The sequence below is a fragment of the Lactuca sativa genome, chromosome 8, assembly GCF_002870075.4.
Source record: "Lactuca sativa cultivar Salinas chromosome 8, Lsat_Salinas_v11, whole genome shotgun sequence".
Taxonomy (NCBI): Eukaryota; Viridiplantae; Streptophyta; class Magnoliopsida; order Asterales; family Asteraceae; genus Lactuca; species Lactuca sativa.
Window position 1 is genome coordinate 229637112 of NC_056630.2, and position 16292 is coordinate 229653403.

The 16292-nt window shown below is 38.0% G+C and overlaps 1 protein-coding gene across 1 annotated transcript; it reads right to left on the minus strand.

The window, feature by feature from the left end:
• Positions 1-2772: 2772 nt before the first annotated feature.
• Positions 2773-3540, minus strand: LOC111905638 (E3 ubiquitin-protein ligase RMA1H1). The gene has a single exon (XM_023901331.3). It carries the CDS (start codon positions 3484-3486, stop codon positions 2788-2790), a length of 699 nt encoding a protein of 232 aa, XP_023757099.1. The 5' UTR covers positions 3487-3540; the 3' UTR covers positions 2773-2787.
• Positions 3541-16292: the final 12752 nt, after the last annotated feature.

Sequence of the window (16292 nt, forward strand, 5' to 3'; positions counted from 1 at the left end):
CCTTTCTAATTCGACTTAGGAATTCAGGGGGGAATGTTGGAATCACTTAGCCTCCAAGGATATAATTTGGTTTCCTTAGGCAACAAGGATTCCTTTGGCAACAAGGATGCAAGTTGACTTACCTTGTATAGATTAGGTTTCCTAGTCTAATAGCTCTAGTTGTAAGCTATATATATGCATACCGAGTTATGTTTTCTGTATCACATAAGTGTAATTGAGTTTTGGAGTTATTCTTCTCAATAACGTTTGGAGAGTTATTCCATGTCTATGTTCTTTTCTTGAGTTCTTTAATTGATATTGTCTAAATAAAACAACTCAATGTAAAAAGTCACTGAGTTGGTTAACAAGCTACAAAAAAAAAGAACCACATGAAGAGAAAACGAAATATAACTATCAGTTTAGATGGTTTGGATGATCTTACTTCTGATTAACACCATACACAAAGAGAAGAAAAAAAATCCCAGCAACAATGTCCAAAATAGACATCGATTATTTGAATAACTGATCTGATGATTAACAACAAACGGCAAAAAAATAAATAAAGATAACAAAATGATTAAAACAATAAGCAATCAAAATGTTATGTGTTATGTATACGTGATGAACATGGAAAAAGCAGCAACCAAAAGGAATATCTAAAGAAACGGAGCCTAGGACCTGAAGATCCAAGAAATTAGAATAGAGGGAGTGGTGCCACATATGCCAATAGTAAATTTGTCATTTAGAGGGCAGGGGTTGTCATGCTAACTTTTGTTTTTCTAAAATTAATTTCAATAAAAAATAATCTGTTTAAACAAATTATTTCTATAAAATTTAAATTTTATTAACTTGAAAAGAAATTACAACACACTTAAAAAACACAAGAGACTTCAAATTAAAATAACATGCAAGAGAACTAGAAATTTAAATGCAAAATACACTAGAAATTAAAAAGACAAGGGACTTAAAGTTAAAAAAAATACACAAAAGACACTAGTTCATTCACAAATGTTCACGTCATTTGTTGCAATGTCTCACGATTTGCCAATACTCAACAAACCAGAAAGGCTTGTTAGTTATTTCACGGAAAGCCTCAAGAGCGTTGACAAAAACATAAATATTGTCATTTTAACGCACTGTTTCACGCCTCATCCTACGAAACACATTATTAAACTGCGTTTGCATTTCTCCATATGGAAAAGAGTTAATCTTTACTTGGACACTAATTAGCTTCGTGGTTGTATCTTTTGGCGACTATCCTCCTGAAAGTAGGTGTATCAACATTAATGTTTATTGGCTCTTGAGTTACATCAATCCTTGAACAAGCAAATATGATTTTTTCATTCGTTGATCAAACACGAGTCACTTTTTAGAGATATTGTTTTGAAGATATGAATTTAAAGGTTTAGAAGAGTTGAATTAAAAATGTTTAAATGTGGTGAACAATAAAAAATGATGTTCGTATTTATAGTAGATGATGAAAAGTTTAAAATTTGAAATTTTGAAAAAGGTTTTACTTGAAAATGTGTTTTTTTTCGTTTTTGAAAATCGGGTGTTTTTTGAAATTATAAATGTTCAAAAAAGAAACAACTTTCTCCCTTATTGGTATATAGTCATTGAGTTTGGCCATCGAACTCGACATACCCAGTTAGTTGCCCAGTGTTCACCGTAGACACGTCGGCAATTCTCGAGATCAGTCCCTAGTCCCTCTAGCCTTAAAGGTGTCTTTCTTTATAAAGTTTTATATTAAAGAGAGGAAAAAAGAAAGAGATATATAGTCTATGACCCTATTGTCTATCCATTAGGGAGAGCAAATTAATAGCCGATTGAACTTTAAAGCACTAGCTAGTCATTGAAATTTGGTAAATTAAAACAAAACGACTTCAAAGAATTTAAAAGAAAAGTTAATTTGAAAAATGTTATGAATAGGGTGTAAAATTGGTATATACATCGTGATAATTTTGTGTTATATCTCCGTGCTATTGTCGTGTGAATTTCATCTTACTTTCGTGTCAATTTTTAATCTGAACACAACACGATACAACATGACGTGGTATATTATCTCAATCTTTTATTTTGTCGTGTCATCTATTGGCACTCCTAGATCACAACTAAATACTTCTAATTAATAACAAAATATTACGGGTAAGATAATACATAGCATGCACAAATATACATAATGATCTAAAATTTTGTGTAAAATGTTAATTTGAGTAAAATACAAATCCTAAACTTTAAACTAAAATGATTTTAGTTTTTATGGTATTATATATTACTATTATTAAGGTGCAGATTATATTTAAGTGAAGAAATATAATCAAATTTAAGTTAAATGTTTGAATTCCAATGTTGAATGACTATTTTCACAAATAAACCCCATTTCTGCAAAAAAAAAAAAAAAAAAAAAAAAAAAACTAATTCGTTTTTTCAATGAACCTGTTTAGCAATTTGTGACTGTGTTCTTTTTGTTCACCAATCTGCTCACAACTCCTTTGCTAAATTTTAAGAACTGAAATACGTGATATGTCAATGAATTTGTCGCTGTTATTCATATATATTTCTAGTACCGTAACATTTCTTTTGAATATTTTTCAGCCCTGAATATTATATGGATTTATAAGTACAAGCTTCGTGCTTTCAGGAGAAATAAGTCCTTGCGAATTAGTTCTAAGTCTCACTTTTAAGTGTCGAAAAATTGTCTAAATCTACACGCGCGTGGATAAAACAAGTACACAAGAAGATGAAAGAGACGCTTTAAAGCCTACGGAATGTAGAGAACACATAAGTAGAAGTGAATGAAATACCGATCTAAGTAAACAAGAAAAGACAGAATATTATACAACACAACAAGAAAGTGTAAATTCTGCTAAGCGATCTATCAGCCTGTGTTGTCTGCAATCTTCTCCGCCTCGTAGTGTTCCCAACTAGATTATACGAATTCGGAGTAGCAAATAAAGGTGATTCCAAGTCCCCCAAAATCCTCCCAGACACCATTTCTCCAAGCATCCCGATTGTTGGACTTGGAACAACAACAGCATCCATTAACATATCACCTCGGCTAGGCATAGCTAGAGGGGGAGGTGCATGTCGTTGATAACCACGACGACGACTAAGTTGCTCAACTCGTGTGCCTAATGGATTATATCTTGGTGTTGGAGGCCTCGGTGGGATCATCATAGGATCCTTTTCTTCAGTACCATGATTAATGGTGGTTTGGCAAGGTCCGTATAATGGAACTATGGTCTTTTGTGAGACTTCAGTTTTGCATACTGGGCACTTTGCGTTTTGAGCTTCTGGGGTTTCCGATGATGTATCGTTCTGCTGAATCCATTTGTAAATGCAGGGCCAGCAGTATAAGTGACCACAAAGTGTCACTACGGGTTCTTGGACAGCATCCAGACAGATATTACATTCAAAGCTGCCTGAAACACTGTTTTTGGACTCATCAACGCCTTTATCACTTGATTTATCCTCTGTGTAAAAGGTGGTTTGATGTGCAGTTTGCATGGTAATTCTTAATTGTGGTCAGAATGCTTTTGATGGATGGATGAAATGGTTATGAAGTTGTAGACTTGAAGCAGTGTGTTCTTATAGATGTTGACAAATGTAGATAAAGAAGTGGTCTTCTTTTTTAAGGAAACATGATGATTTCTTTTTCAAACTTCCGAATGCCTCTCCTTTTCCATTCAAAGTGATGTTGTAGTATTTAAAAACAATTAGTTGATCTACTCCAAAAAAATAAGATTTTTTTGTCAAATATAATTAGTTTGCTAAATACAATTTTATGGTTTTTTTGAATTCATTTTTTTCACTTGTTATTTTGTTGGTTTTATAATTTTATTAAATTTTATATAATATTTTAATATAATAAGTATAATAAATATAGTAATAAATTGATATCAATTTCATTAATGAACTTATCTTTTAATTTAAAAATTCTTAAATTAAAATTGATTAGTTTTTTTGTTTATTTACTTAAATTATTTGTTTAAATCTAAAAGATAAAAAAAAAATTTAGTAATTAATTGTTTTTCTTATTTTCTTATATATACAATGTTCTCAAATACTTAGACATTCGTATTTTAACTTTTTTTTAATTAACCCAAGTAATACATGGGTTTTATAGTTATTACATAATATTTAGAAAAATATTCATTTTGATACATGATTTAATTGGAGTTTTCTACCTAAGGATGTTACTTATGTGACCTGATACAGATTCAAAGTTAATATACATGCCATTAAGAATTGTCGGTTACATGTCATTTAATGAAATGGCTACATGTATTACCATTTTCATGAATTGTTTTAAATAAGCCTATTTCATTTGTTATTCTTCTCTTTCGTCGTCCTCATTCACTGAAAACCTTTAGTTCCCACCAAAGTTCCTGTCAAGTGTCGATGGCAATATTCATCTCAATCAAAGTTCATTTCCAAGGTATGTTCATCAACAAACCTTTTTGCTACTCTGATGGTATTTATCATGTGTTCGAGAATATCGATTTTGTTGGTGTAACATCCCAAAATTCAATGCTAAAAATTTCATTTTAAAATAAGATATTACATAAAACCATCAGTACAAAAACATTCATTATAATATTTCATGACAAACCAAGGTGTCAGTAATCAAAACATATTATCATAAAACCATATCAAAGTGTAATCCCAAAGATCTCATGTGCAGAAAACATAGTGTGATGCACTGCGATCGAGCCGACTCCTTTCCTTGAAAACAAGATACCTAAAACCAAAACTGAAAATCGTAAGCACGAAGCTTAGTGAGTTCCCCAGATACCACATACCATACAAACTAACTGATCCATACATGCCATACATACCCAAGAACCATACATAACCAACATAATGATAATCAAGTAAGGTGCTATGTGCCAAACATAGTCTTGCTAAGGTGCTATGTGCCAAACATAGTCTTGCTAAGGTGCTATGTGCCAAACATAGTCTTGTTAAGGTGTTGTGTGCCAAACATAGTCTTGTGGTTATGACACGGGCCGCACATGGTCGTCCTGGTCAAGCCTGGGGCCACTCCCTGGGTCTTACAGACAAGTGCCAAGGGCCACCCTCTGGTCTTTTATGCAAGCATCACAAATACAACCATACATACTACTCTATTAGGCTACTCCGCATATAGTGTTCCAGGAGCCACCTCCTGGTTTTTCATACACAATAGCATACAGTGCGCCAGGAGCCACCTCCTGGTCTTTCATACATATTGTGTAGGGCTAACCCCCGGGTCTTCCTATCATACATAATAACATACAGTGTGCCAGGAGACGCCTTCTGGTCTTTCATACATATTCCCTAGGGCTAACCCCCGGGTCTTCCTGTCATACATAGACTAAATGGGTTGGCACTATGGTCGTAGACCCATATAAACAGTGAGGAGACTCACCTCACACTGCTGAACTTTGCTGATGATCCTCTGGCTGCTGATCGACAACTCTCTGAGCCGTTGCTCCACTAGCTCCAGTAGCTACTAATATCAACATAACACTTAGTTCCAAACTAAACTCTAGAAGTCAAACTATGTCACAATTAGGAAATTTGATGCCTTGTAAACATAGAACAATGATAACAAATGTGAACCAACAATGTGAAAGCATGTAAGATGCTTATTTCTAATAACAACAAACTTCAATCAAAAACCTCATACAAGTACTGCAAATAGTCAACAAAGAATTGGAAACCCTAGAAATCCTGGTTTGAGTCCATTCTGGACTAGGATTTCTTTATTGGACCCAATGGGCCAATAAGCTTCCAATTTGACTATCTTGAACCTAAAGCTCTCAAATGGGCCCTAATTGGACTCATATACATGAACCATAATACTTTTGGTCCTTAGGAGCCCAAAATACACTAGGTTAACATAAATGGGCCTTAATGGGTCACAATCAATTTAATTTAGCCCTAATAGGTCATAAAAATCATATTTTTATTTATTTGGGCCAAAAATCACCTAACTTAACCATAAAATGGGCTTAATCATTCGAAGCCAAAAATTTTCTCTTTCCCTCTCCATTTTTAGCCCAAGCCCACAAAGAAAGGAAGAGTGGACTTTGTGGTGCCAACTCATTTTTACCTAATGGACTTCCATGCAAGCTCTCATACTTCCATGTAACAATCCCATCACTCTCTCTCTTCTTCTCCCTTTCTTCCTCTCGGCCGAACCCAAACAAACACACCCACACTTAGCTCTCTCAAGAGGCTTTCAAAGAGATTCTTCCACAAAAAAATCATCATCCAAGGTAAGTTGATATATGATCCATGCTTTAACTCACTTCTTTTCATCAAAAATCATCTCTTAATCCATTCAAGTTCATGATCTTGAATCTTAGAACACCCTAAGTTCGAGGTCCATCCAAGAAACTTGCTAGAGTCGAAAATAGCACCAAACTTCTCCCAATCCTCTTCAAAAACCGAAACTACAACTCAAGGTGAGTTTCATACCCCTTTCTTTTCGGTTTTCATGAGTTTTAGGGGGAATACAAGAAAATGTGTAGATCTATGTGTATATGTATGCTATGTTTGATTTTATGCATGTATGTGTGTGATTTCATGTGTTTTTATGATAAATATGTTAACAAAAGGGTGTAAAACCGAGATCTATGACATGAGAAAGGATGTCATAGAACCCATTCTAGGGTTTAAATTGTCAAAAATACAAAACTTGGGTAACAAATCGACAAGTCACAGTTTCTTGAGGGTAAAAAGTGTCAAAACAGTTTCTATAATCATTTTTCTGAATAATAAAATTTCAAAGGGACTTAAAATGTAAATTTTTAGCTTAATGGGCTAATTTTGGGCTTTTCGGCCCAATAAGCCTCAAAATGCGAAAAATGATAAAGTTTAGTGGCTGAAATGAAATTTTTGATAAAACAGGGGGTAAATAGCATAACAAAGTTATTTTAAGAGTCAAAAACGCTTTCACTATCAAAAAGGACCAAACATGGAAAAAATTTAGATTTTGGGCGAAAACTGTAAAAGTTGTGAAAAATGGGGTTCTAACCGAGAATCACCATTTTGGGAGGGCTGAAGCTGTCCACAAAATAAATTTTCGTTTAAAACTGTGTTTTCATCAAATAAATGATACAAAAGTGTCAAGAAAATGTTTTAAGGACAAAAAAAATGAAATTCTTTTATACAAAAGGAACAAAAGTGTTATTTTTATAAAAGAAGGGTAGTGAAAAGGTCAAATCCCACTTTTAAACAAATTAATTCATTAATTCAAAATACAAAACCCACAACTACTGACGAAACGAAAAACAAATACAATTCCAACAACAAATATCGTTACAAACGAAGTGATTTGGTCTCGAATCAATACAAAACAACAAGCATTGAACCAAACTATCTAAATAAATACGTGATAACTACGATGAGCAAACTTACAAACTTTAGGCTTGGAAGTTTCAAATCATGCTTGTTAGGCCTTGTTAGCCCATTAACATGATCTTTAGGCCCAAAGGGAATATGCTTATGTGCTATTAGGCCTCCTATGACCCGATTTCATGTAAAAGGACTTTCAATGGCTATGATGTGATATTGGGCCCTAATGGTCCATTAGTATTGCTAGTGAGGTCAAGAAATCAAATGCGAGTTGGGCTAACGTGCCTTTCGCATTCCTGACAGAATAACGGGACTTCGTACTCCCCTTTTCCTCGTTCGTTAGGCTTACGAGTAATCAAGGTAAACAGATTTAGGACGTAAATCAAGAGTAACCATGGTCGTGGATTAAGTGAGTAGTAGCGGGCGACGCCTTTAAGGATCGTTCAAAAACTGTAGTTATAAACTAGTCATTTTCTAATGCGTGGGTATAACAACTCACAACCCAAATTAATCCAGTGCCACCTGAGAAATCAAAAATCATTCGTCGTGACGGTATAACAATTGAGAAATCACTGTATTTTATATTGGGAAAACATCGGGTTTTCCTGGGAAGTTCAACATTTTCACTTGTGCGATTAATACTAAATTTCAACATTTATACATGTTTTTAAAAATCAGTTAGCATATATTTACAGATCTTCACACTTTTTATAGACAATGATCCTTTCAGAAAATATCGGATTTTCTGGGTTTTACAAACTACACAAAATCATTTTATCACAACATTGCTTATGAACTCACCAACATTTCATATGTTGACGTTTTTCAAAATTAACTTCTATTCTCAGGTAACAGGTAAACCGAAGAATAAGTACCAAGTATTGTCAAGGTGTTTTGCTTATGATATCTATCAGACAATTATGTTATGAATTTGTAATGTTTAAAACAAAGTACTAGATGTAAACAATATCAATTGTACTATTTTAATGCATGGTGATGATTTGTGTTATGATTCATGTATATTCATTGTGATGGTATTCAATTTAAGTCACGAGAGCCCTCGGACGTTTCCGCCGTCTGGTTCGGGGGTGTGACAGGTTGGTATCAGAGCTCTGTTTATAGTGTACTAGCATATCTGACCATACATTGATATGCAACTATAAAACAAAAAGAGGGACTAACACAAATTTGAACAAAACAAGTTAAACAAAACGATAAAAACATCTTTGCTTGTGTGTATTAGGAAAAAGAACATAATACCAAATCAAACAAGATAATGCTAGCATCTCGGTTAAGCCAGGACTGTTCCTAGTCGTATCAAGGAGTGGATGTAACCTGATCAACTACATTTCCTCCAATGCACAACTATCACATGTCCTGAGGAAATCATGATGACTATGGAACCTAAAAATATACCCCTTTATAACCAAGAATAGAACATCAGCTCGATCTATACAATAATTTTACTGTCCTAGGAATAATGTTAGCATATTTACACACTCTCGCAGACAGCATGGATGGTTTCCACCACCCCGGAGATCCTTATTTCCCAAACCAGGGGAATAACGGATGGTTGGACGAAGAACCTGAAGCAGAAGCTGAGGACGGACCTGCTGAGCCATTAGTGGAACAGGAGGAGGAGGAAGTCGAAGGAGGCCTTGAGGAGGAACCCAACGATAACGACGAGGGTGATTCGGACGCAGAGTCCGAAGTCATTAACCCCTCTTATATGATTATAGTGCCTGCTTACCAGGTAGGCCCCACTGGTCCTACACCCCCCTGGGGAGTCGATCTTTGGAGGTGGAGCAGACAGCAAGGACAACGACCCCCATTCGACATGTCGTGCGAGTTATTTGACCTGAGGGATGGAGGACCGGCCGATCGTACCCTTCCAGTCATGGTGAGACGACTACGGAACACAGGTGACCTAGCTCAGAGTACCGCCGATCAGGTACGTCAGATGTGGACTAGGGTTGAGCGTGCGGAGCAGGAGACGCGAGACGCCCTCCGAGAGTTCCACATGAGGCAGGTAAGGTGGGAGTCCCGACTCCAGGATACAGAACGGACACGTGGAAGCCATGACACTCCCCGTAGCAAATTCCATGCCCTGGGCAGACATGAAAAAAATGCTGATGGCTGAGTACTACCCTCGTGGAGAAATTCAGAAAATGGAACAAGAGCTTTGGAATCTCACCGTCCGAAACGCTGATATAGATGCATACATATCAAGGTTTAGCAAACTGTCGCTGTTATGCCCTAGCATGATCACCTCAGAAGGGAAGAAGATCGAGCGATTCATTTGGGGACTAACCTCCCCGATCCAAGGAAACATGATAGTTGCAAACCCCGAAACTTTTGACAGTGCCAAGAGATTGGCCAAGAAACTGTATGACCACAACAACAAGAAGGGTAAGAAGCCAGTGGAGGCTGAAGGTAAGAACGAAAATGATAGAAAAAGGGAAAGAACAACAAGAGGAATGGGCGTCAAGGCTCCGAATCATCCAAGAGGCGGCAAACAGTGGCAGTTAATGCTGCAACCACTCAAGTTTCACCCACACCGCATGCTCCAGCCTCAGCTGCTCCAAGTGCTCGTAGGCCTTATTCCGGTAATCTTCCTAAGTGCAACAAGTGCGGTCTCCCTCACAATGGAGAATGCAGTGAGATGCATTGCACTAGTTGCGATTGGAAGGGGCACACGCCGAAGTATTGCAGGACCTACCCTCCTCAGAACCAACAACAGGGAAACAACAACAACAATAACTGCAACAACAACAATACCGGAAATGGCGGCAACAATGCAGGACCAAGCCACACCTGCTATGGATGTGGAAGGAATAGGCATTTCTGTCGAAACTGCCCCAACAACAACAATTCCGGGAATGGAGGGACAGGAAGAGTGTTGACCATGGGTCAGGGAGAAGTGGTTTAGGATCCCGCAGTCGTCACTGGTATGTTCCTCCTAAACCACACTTATGCATGCATCCTATTTGATATCGGGGCAGAACAAAGTTTTGTGAGCAATAAGTTTAAGAATTTGTTAAAACAACAACCCTAGAAGCTCAATGAAACCTTTACGGTGGAAATGGCCAATGGGAAAACAAAATCCACTGGGGAAATCTATATCGAATGTACCCTAGCCCTAAATCAACACGTCTTTCGAATAAACTTAATGTCTGTTTCCATTAGGATTTTTGATGCGATTATTGGCATGGATTGGTTAAGCCCCCACCATGCTGAAATTATGTGTCACGAGAAGGCCGTTTGCCTTCACCTTCCAAATTATGAAACCCTAATTATTTACGGAGACAAACCTAGCTTGAATCTTCGTCTCATCTCGTACATCCAGGCACAGAAGTATCTGCGGAAGAAAGATTTGACGTTCCTGGCGCACATAGTGGATAAATCGAAGGAAGAGGTTAACGTTCAAGACATTCATGTAGCATGTGAATTCCCAGACATCTTTCATGAAGATCTTCTTGGGATACCCCTAGAAATACAAACTGAATTTCGAGTTGATCTTGTGCCAGGAGCTACTCCCATTGCTAAATCGCCTTACCGATTGGCTCCTGCTGAGATGCAGGAATTGTCCCGCCAACACAGTGAACTCCTGGACAAGGGATTCATCCAACCCAGCTTCTCGCCATGGGGAGCTCTAGTTCTCTTTGTCAAAAAGAAGGATGGATCTTTTAGGATGTGCATCGATTACAGAGAACTAAATAACCTCACTATCAAGAATCGTTATCCACTCCCACGAATCGACGATCTATTTGACCAGCTCTAAGGAGCTAGTTACTTCTCTAAGATAGATCTGCAGTCTGGGTACCATCAACTCAAGGTCCTGGAAGAGGATATTCCCAAAACCGCTTTCCGAACTCGCTACGGACATTATGAATTTGTCGTAATGCCCTTCGGTCTAACGAATGCACTTGCTGCATTCATGGACTTAATGAATCGAATCTGCCGACCATTCCTTGACAACTTTGTTATTGTCTTCATTGACGACATTCTAGTTTATTCTTGAAGCAAAGAAGAGCATGGATAACATCTCCTACAAATCCTGGAAACCCTGCGAACTGAGAAGATATACGCAAAACTCTCCAAGTGTGAGTTCTAGCTCCGTAGCGTGAACTTTTTGGGTCATGTTATTAGTTAGGAAGGAATACATGTGGATCCTTCTAAGGTCAAAGCCATCGAAGGATGGGCAGTCCCAACAACGCCCACAGAAATTCGCCAATTCTTAGGTCTAGCAGGTTACTACAGGAGGTTCATTCAAAACTTCTCTAAGACCGCTAAGCCACTTACCTCACTTACACAAAAGGGCGTACCATTCGAATGGACGGACAAGCAAGAAGTTGCATTCCGAACTCTGAAGCAAGCACTCTGCAGTGTCGCGGTACCATCACTACCAGAGGGAATGGAAGATTTCATAGTCTACTATGACGCGTCAAATCAGGGTTTAGGTTGCGTTCTGATGCAGCGTGGAAATGTGATAGCTTACGCGTCCTGACAACTAAAGACACACGAAGTGAACTATACAACCTACGATCTGGAATTAGGAGCAGTGGTCTTCGCCCTGAAGATCTGGAGGCACTACCTTTATGGTACGAAGTGCACCATCTTTACGGACCACAAGAGTCTCCAACACATCTTGAATCAAAAAGAGCTGAATATGAGGCAACGACGATGGGTTGAACTATTAAACGATTATGAGTGTGAAATCAAGTACCACCTAGGCAAGGCTAACGTGGTAGCTGATGCCTTGAGTCGGAAAGAGTACTCTGATCGTCGTGTGAAAACTCTCTCAATAACCATCCAATCTCACCTAACCACTCAGATCAGGGCAGCCCAGTCAGATGCTATGAAGGCGGAAAACAGAACAAGCGAAGCATTACGCGGAATGGAGAAGAATCTCGAGGTGAAAGAGGGGGGAGTATATTATTTCATGAACCATATTTGGGTCCCTAAACTTGGAGGATTTAGGGGGGTAGTCATGAATGAAGCTCATAAGACATGATACTCCATCCATCCGGGTTCGGAAAAAATGTACTTGGATATTAAACAGCACTATTGGTAGCCTAAGTAAAAGTAGAATACCAGAAGCCCTCGGGGTTATTACAGCAACCAGTAATTCCCGATTAGAAATGGGAAAGGATTACCATGGATTTTGTGACCAAGTTACCCAAGTCGTCAGATGGATTGGACACTATAGGGTAATAGTTGACAGAATAACGAAATCCGCTCATTTCCTGCCAATAAAAGAATCCTACAAGATGGAGAGATTGACAAGAATATACATTCGATAAATCATGAGACTTCACGGAGTGCCAGTGTCTATCATCTCAGATAGAGATAGTAGATTCACTTCACGTTTTTGGCAATCACTTCAGAAAGCACTAGGAACCCATCTCGACATGAGCACTGCTTATCACCCATAAACGGATGGTCAAAGCGAATGAACCATTCAAACGCTTGAAGACACGCTTCGTGCATGTGTGATAGACTTTGGGAAGTCCTAGGATACCCACTTACCCTTAGTTTAATTCACATACAACAACAGTTACCATTCGAGCATCAAAGTTGCTCCTTTCAAGGCACTGTACGGACGCAAGTGTAGATCATTGTTGCGTTGGGCTGAGGTAGGAGACACCCAACTAGCAAGAGAACTGAAATCAGACAAGACATTAATGAGACCGGAGATCATACGTGAAACCACGGAAAAGATAGTTCAAATCAGAGCTCGACTACAAGCATCACGCAACCGACAAAAGAGCTATGCTGATAAACGGCGAAAGCCCTTGGAGTTTCAGGTCGGGGATCGAGTGCTGTTAAAAGTTTCTCCCTGGAAAGGATTTATTCGTTTTGGAAAGCGGGGAAAATTGAATCGACAATACATTGGACCTTTCGAGATTCTTGCCCGAATTGGTCCAGTGGCGTACAGACTACAGCTACCCGCTGAGCTCAGCAGCGTACACCCCGTGTTCCATGTCTCCAATTTAAAGAAGTGCCTATCCGATCAAACTTTCGTCATTCCCCTTGACAAAATTGAAATCAACGAGAATCTCCTGTTCGTTTAGGAACCAGTGGAAATCATGGACGTGGAGGTGAAGCGTACAAAGCAAAGTCGCATTCCGATTGTGAAGGTACGGTGGAACGCTAAGCGTAGGCCAGAATTCACATGGGAACGCGAAGACCATATGAAGCAGAAGTACCCTCACCTATTCTCACATTCTCAAATCTAGCTTTCAAAAGAATTTTGGGATGAAATTCCCTCTAACAAGGGGATGATGTCACAACTCGGAAACTCGATGCCTTGTAAACATAGAACAATGATAACAAATGTGAACCAACAATGTGAAAGCATGTAAGATGCTTATTTCCACTAACAACAAACTTCAATCAAAAACTTCATACAAGTACTGCAAATAGTCAACAAAGAATTGGAAACCCTAGAAATCCCGGTTTAAGTCCATTCTGGACTAGGATTTCCTTATTGGACCCAATGGGCCAATAAGCTTCCAATTTGACTATCTTGAACCTAGAGCTCTCAAATGGGCCCTAATTGGACTCATATACATGAACCATCATACTTTTGGGCCTTAGGAGCCCAAAATACACTAGATTAACTTAAATGGGCCTTAATGGGTCACAATCAATTTAATTTAGCCCTAATAGGTCATAAAAATCATATTTTTATTTATTAGGGCCAAAAATCACCTAACTTAACCATAAAATGGGCTTAATCATTCAAAGCCAAAAATTTTCTCTTTCCCTCTCCATTTTCAGCCCAAGCCCACAAAGAAAGGAAGAGTTGACTTTGTGGTGCCAACTCATTTTTACCTAAAGGACTTCCATGCAAGCTCTTATACTTCCGTGTAACAATCCCATCACCCTCTCTCTTCTTCTCCCTATCTTCCTCTCGGCCGAGCCCAAACAAACACACCCAAACTTCACTCAAAAATTCTCTCAAGAAGCTCTCTCCATTTCTCTCCAAATTTTTGAGATCTAAGAGGCTTTCAAAGAGATTCTTCCACAAAAAAATCATCATCCAAGGTATGTTGATATATGATCCATGCTTTAACTCACTTCTTTTCATCAAAAATCATCTCTTAATCCATTCAAGTTCATTATCTTGCATCTTAGAACACCCTAAGTTCAAGATCCATCCAAGAAACTTGCTAGGGCCGAAAATAGCACCAAACTTCTCCCAATCTTCTTCAAAAACCGAAACTACAACTCAAGATGTGTTTCATACCCCTTTCTTTTCGGTTTTCATGAGTTTTATGGGGGGAATACAAGAAAATGTGTAGATCTATGTGTATGTGTATGCTATGTGTGATTTTATGCATGTATGTGTGTGATTTCATGTGTTTTTGTGATGAATATGTTAACAAAAGGGTGTACACCGGAGATCTATGACATGAGAAAGGAAAAAAAAACCTAATCTAAGCTATTTTACACCAAACAAGTCAAGAATGATAGCATATAAGGTTATGATGAACATATTCTAACATAAAACCCATTCTGGGGTTTAAATTGTCAAAAACACAAAACTTGGGTAACAAATCGACAAGTCACGGTTTCTTGAGGGTTAAAAGTGTCAAAACAGTTTCTATAATCATTTTTATGAATAGTGAAATTTTCAAGGGACTTAAAATGTAAATTTTTAGCTTGATGGGCTAATTTTGGGCTTTCGGCCCAATAAGCCTCAAAATGCAAAAACTGATAAAGTTTAGTGGCTGAAATGAAATTTTAGATAAAACAAGGGGTAAATAGCATAACAAAGTCACTTTAAGAGTCAAAAATTCTTTCACTATCAAAAAGGACCAAAAATGTAAAAATTTTAGATTTTGGGCGAAAACTGTAAAAGTTGTGAAAAATGGGGTTCTAACCAAGAATCACCATTTTGGGAGGGCTGAAGCTGTCCACAAAATAAATTTTCTTTTAAAACTGTGTTTTCATCAAATAAATGATACAAAAGTGTCAAGAAAATGTTTTAAGGACAAAAAAAATGAAATTATTTTATACAAAAGGAACAAAAGTGTTATTTTTATAAAAGAAGGGTAGTGAAAAGTTAAATCCCACTTTTAAACAAATTAATTCATTAATGAAAAATACAAAACCCACAACTACTGACGAAACGAAAAACAAATACAATTCCAACAACAAATATCGTTACAACGAAGTGATTCGGTCTCGAATCAATACAAAACAACAAGCGTTGAACCAAACTATCTAAATAAATACGCGATAACTACGATGAGCAAACTTACAAACTTTAGGCTTGGAAGTTTCAAATCATGCTTGTTGGGCCTTGTTAGCCAATTAATATGATCTTTGGGCCCAAAAGGAATATGTTTATAGTAACATCCCAAGATTCAGGTACAACTATTCAATCGTCCTTCTATCCTCTTGTTATCAAGTTTAGCCCTTTTGAGGAATTATGTGGCAAATGAGTACGTTGGGCGTAGTCGGGAGTACGTTGGGCGTACTCATGCGCTTATTTTGGACGCGGAGTCGCCAAGGTACGCTAGGCGTACCCAGAGTTACGCCGGGCGTACCCGGCCCAGGTGCAAAAACCCTAATCTGTCTTGTGCACTATTTAAAGGGTGCTAAGGCTCATTTCTCAGCCTCCGTATGAGTGAGTGAACCCTATGAGAGAGCCTCCCATTGTCCTTAGTGTCTGTGAGTGTTGTTGGAGCCAATTGTGCATTGGTGACTTAGTGAAGAAGAAGGAAAGGAGCTCTTGGAAGCTAAAGCTTGAAGTGCCAATTTGGATCTGAGATCCACAGAGAAAAGGGCTACACTTAGAGGTATAAAGTTCAAAACGTTCCTCTTTTTTTGGTTGTTGTTGCATGTGCCATTTCTAGGGTTAAAAACCCCAAAGGTGGAGACTTTATGAGTGTAAGGTGCTCCATGGTCCAAGATCTGTCCCTTTTCAGTGGTATTAGTGGTTTAGTGTTGGGTTTTAG

Coding starts and splice junctions, on each gene's coding strand:
- LOC111905638 (XM_023901331.3), bottom strand. CDS start 3,486: ATGCAAACTGCACATCAAACCACCTTTTACACAGAGGATAAATCAAGT.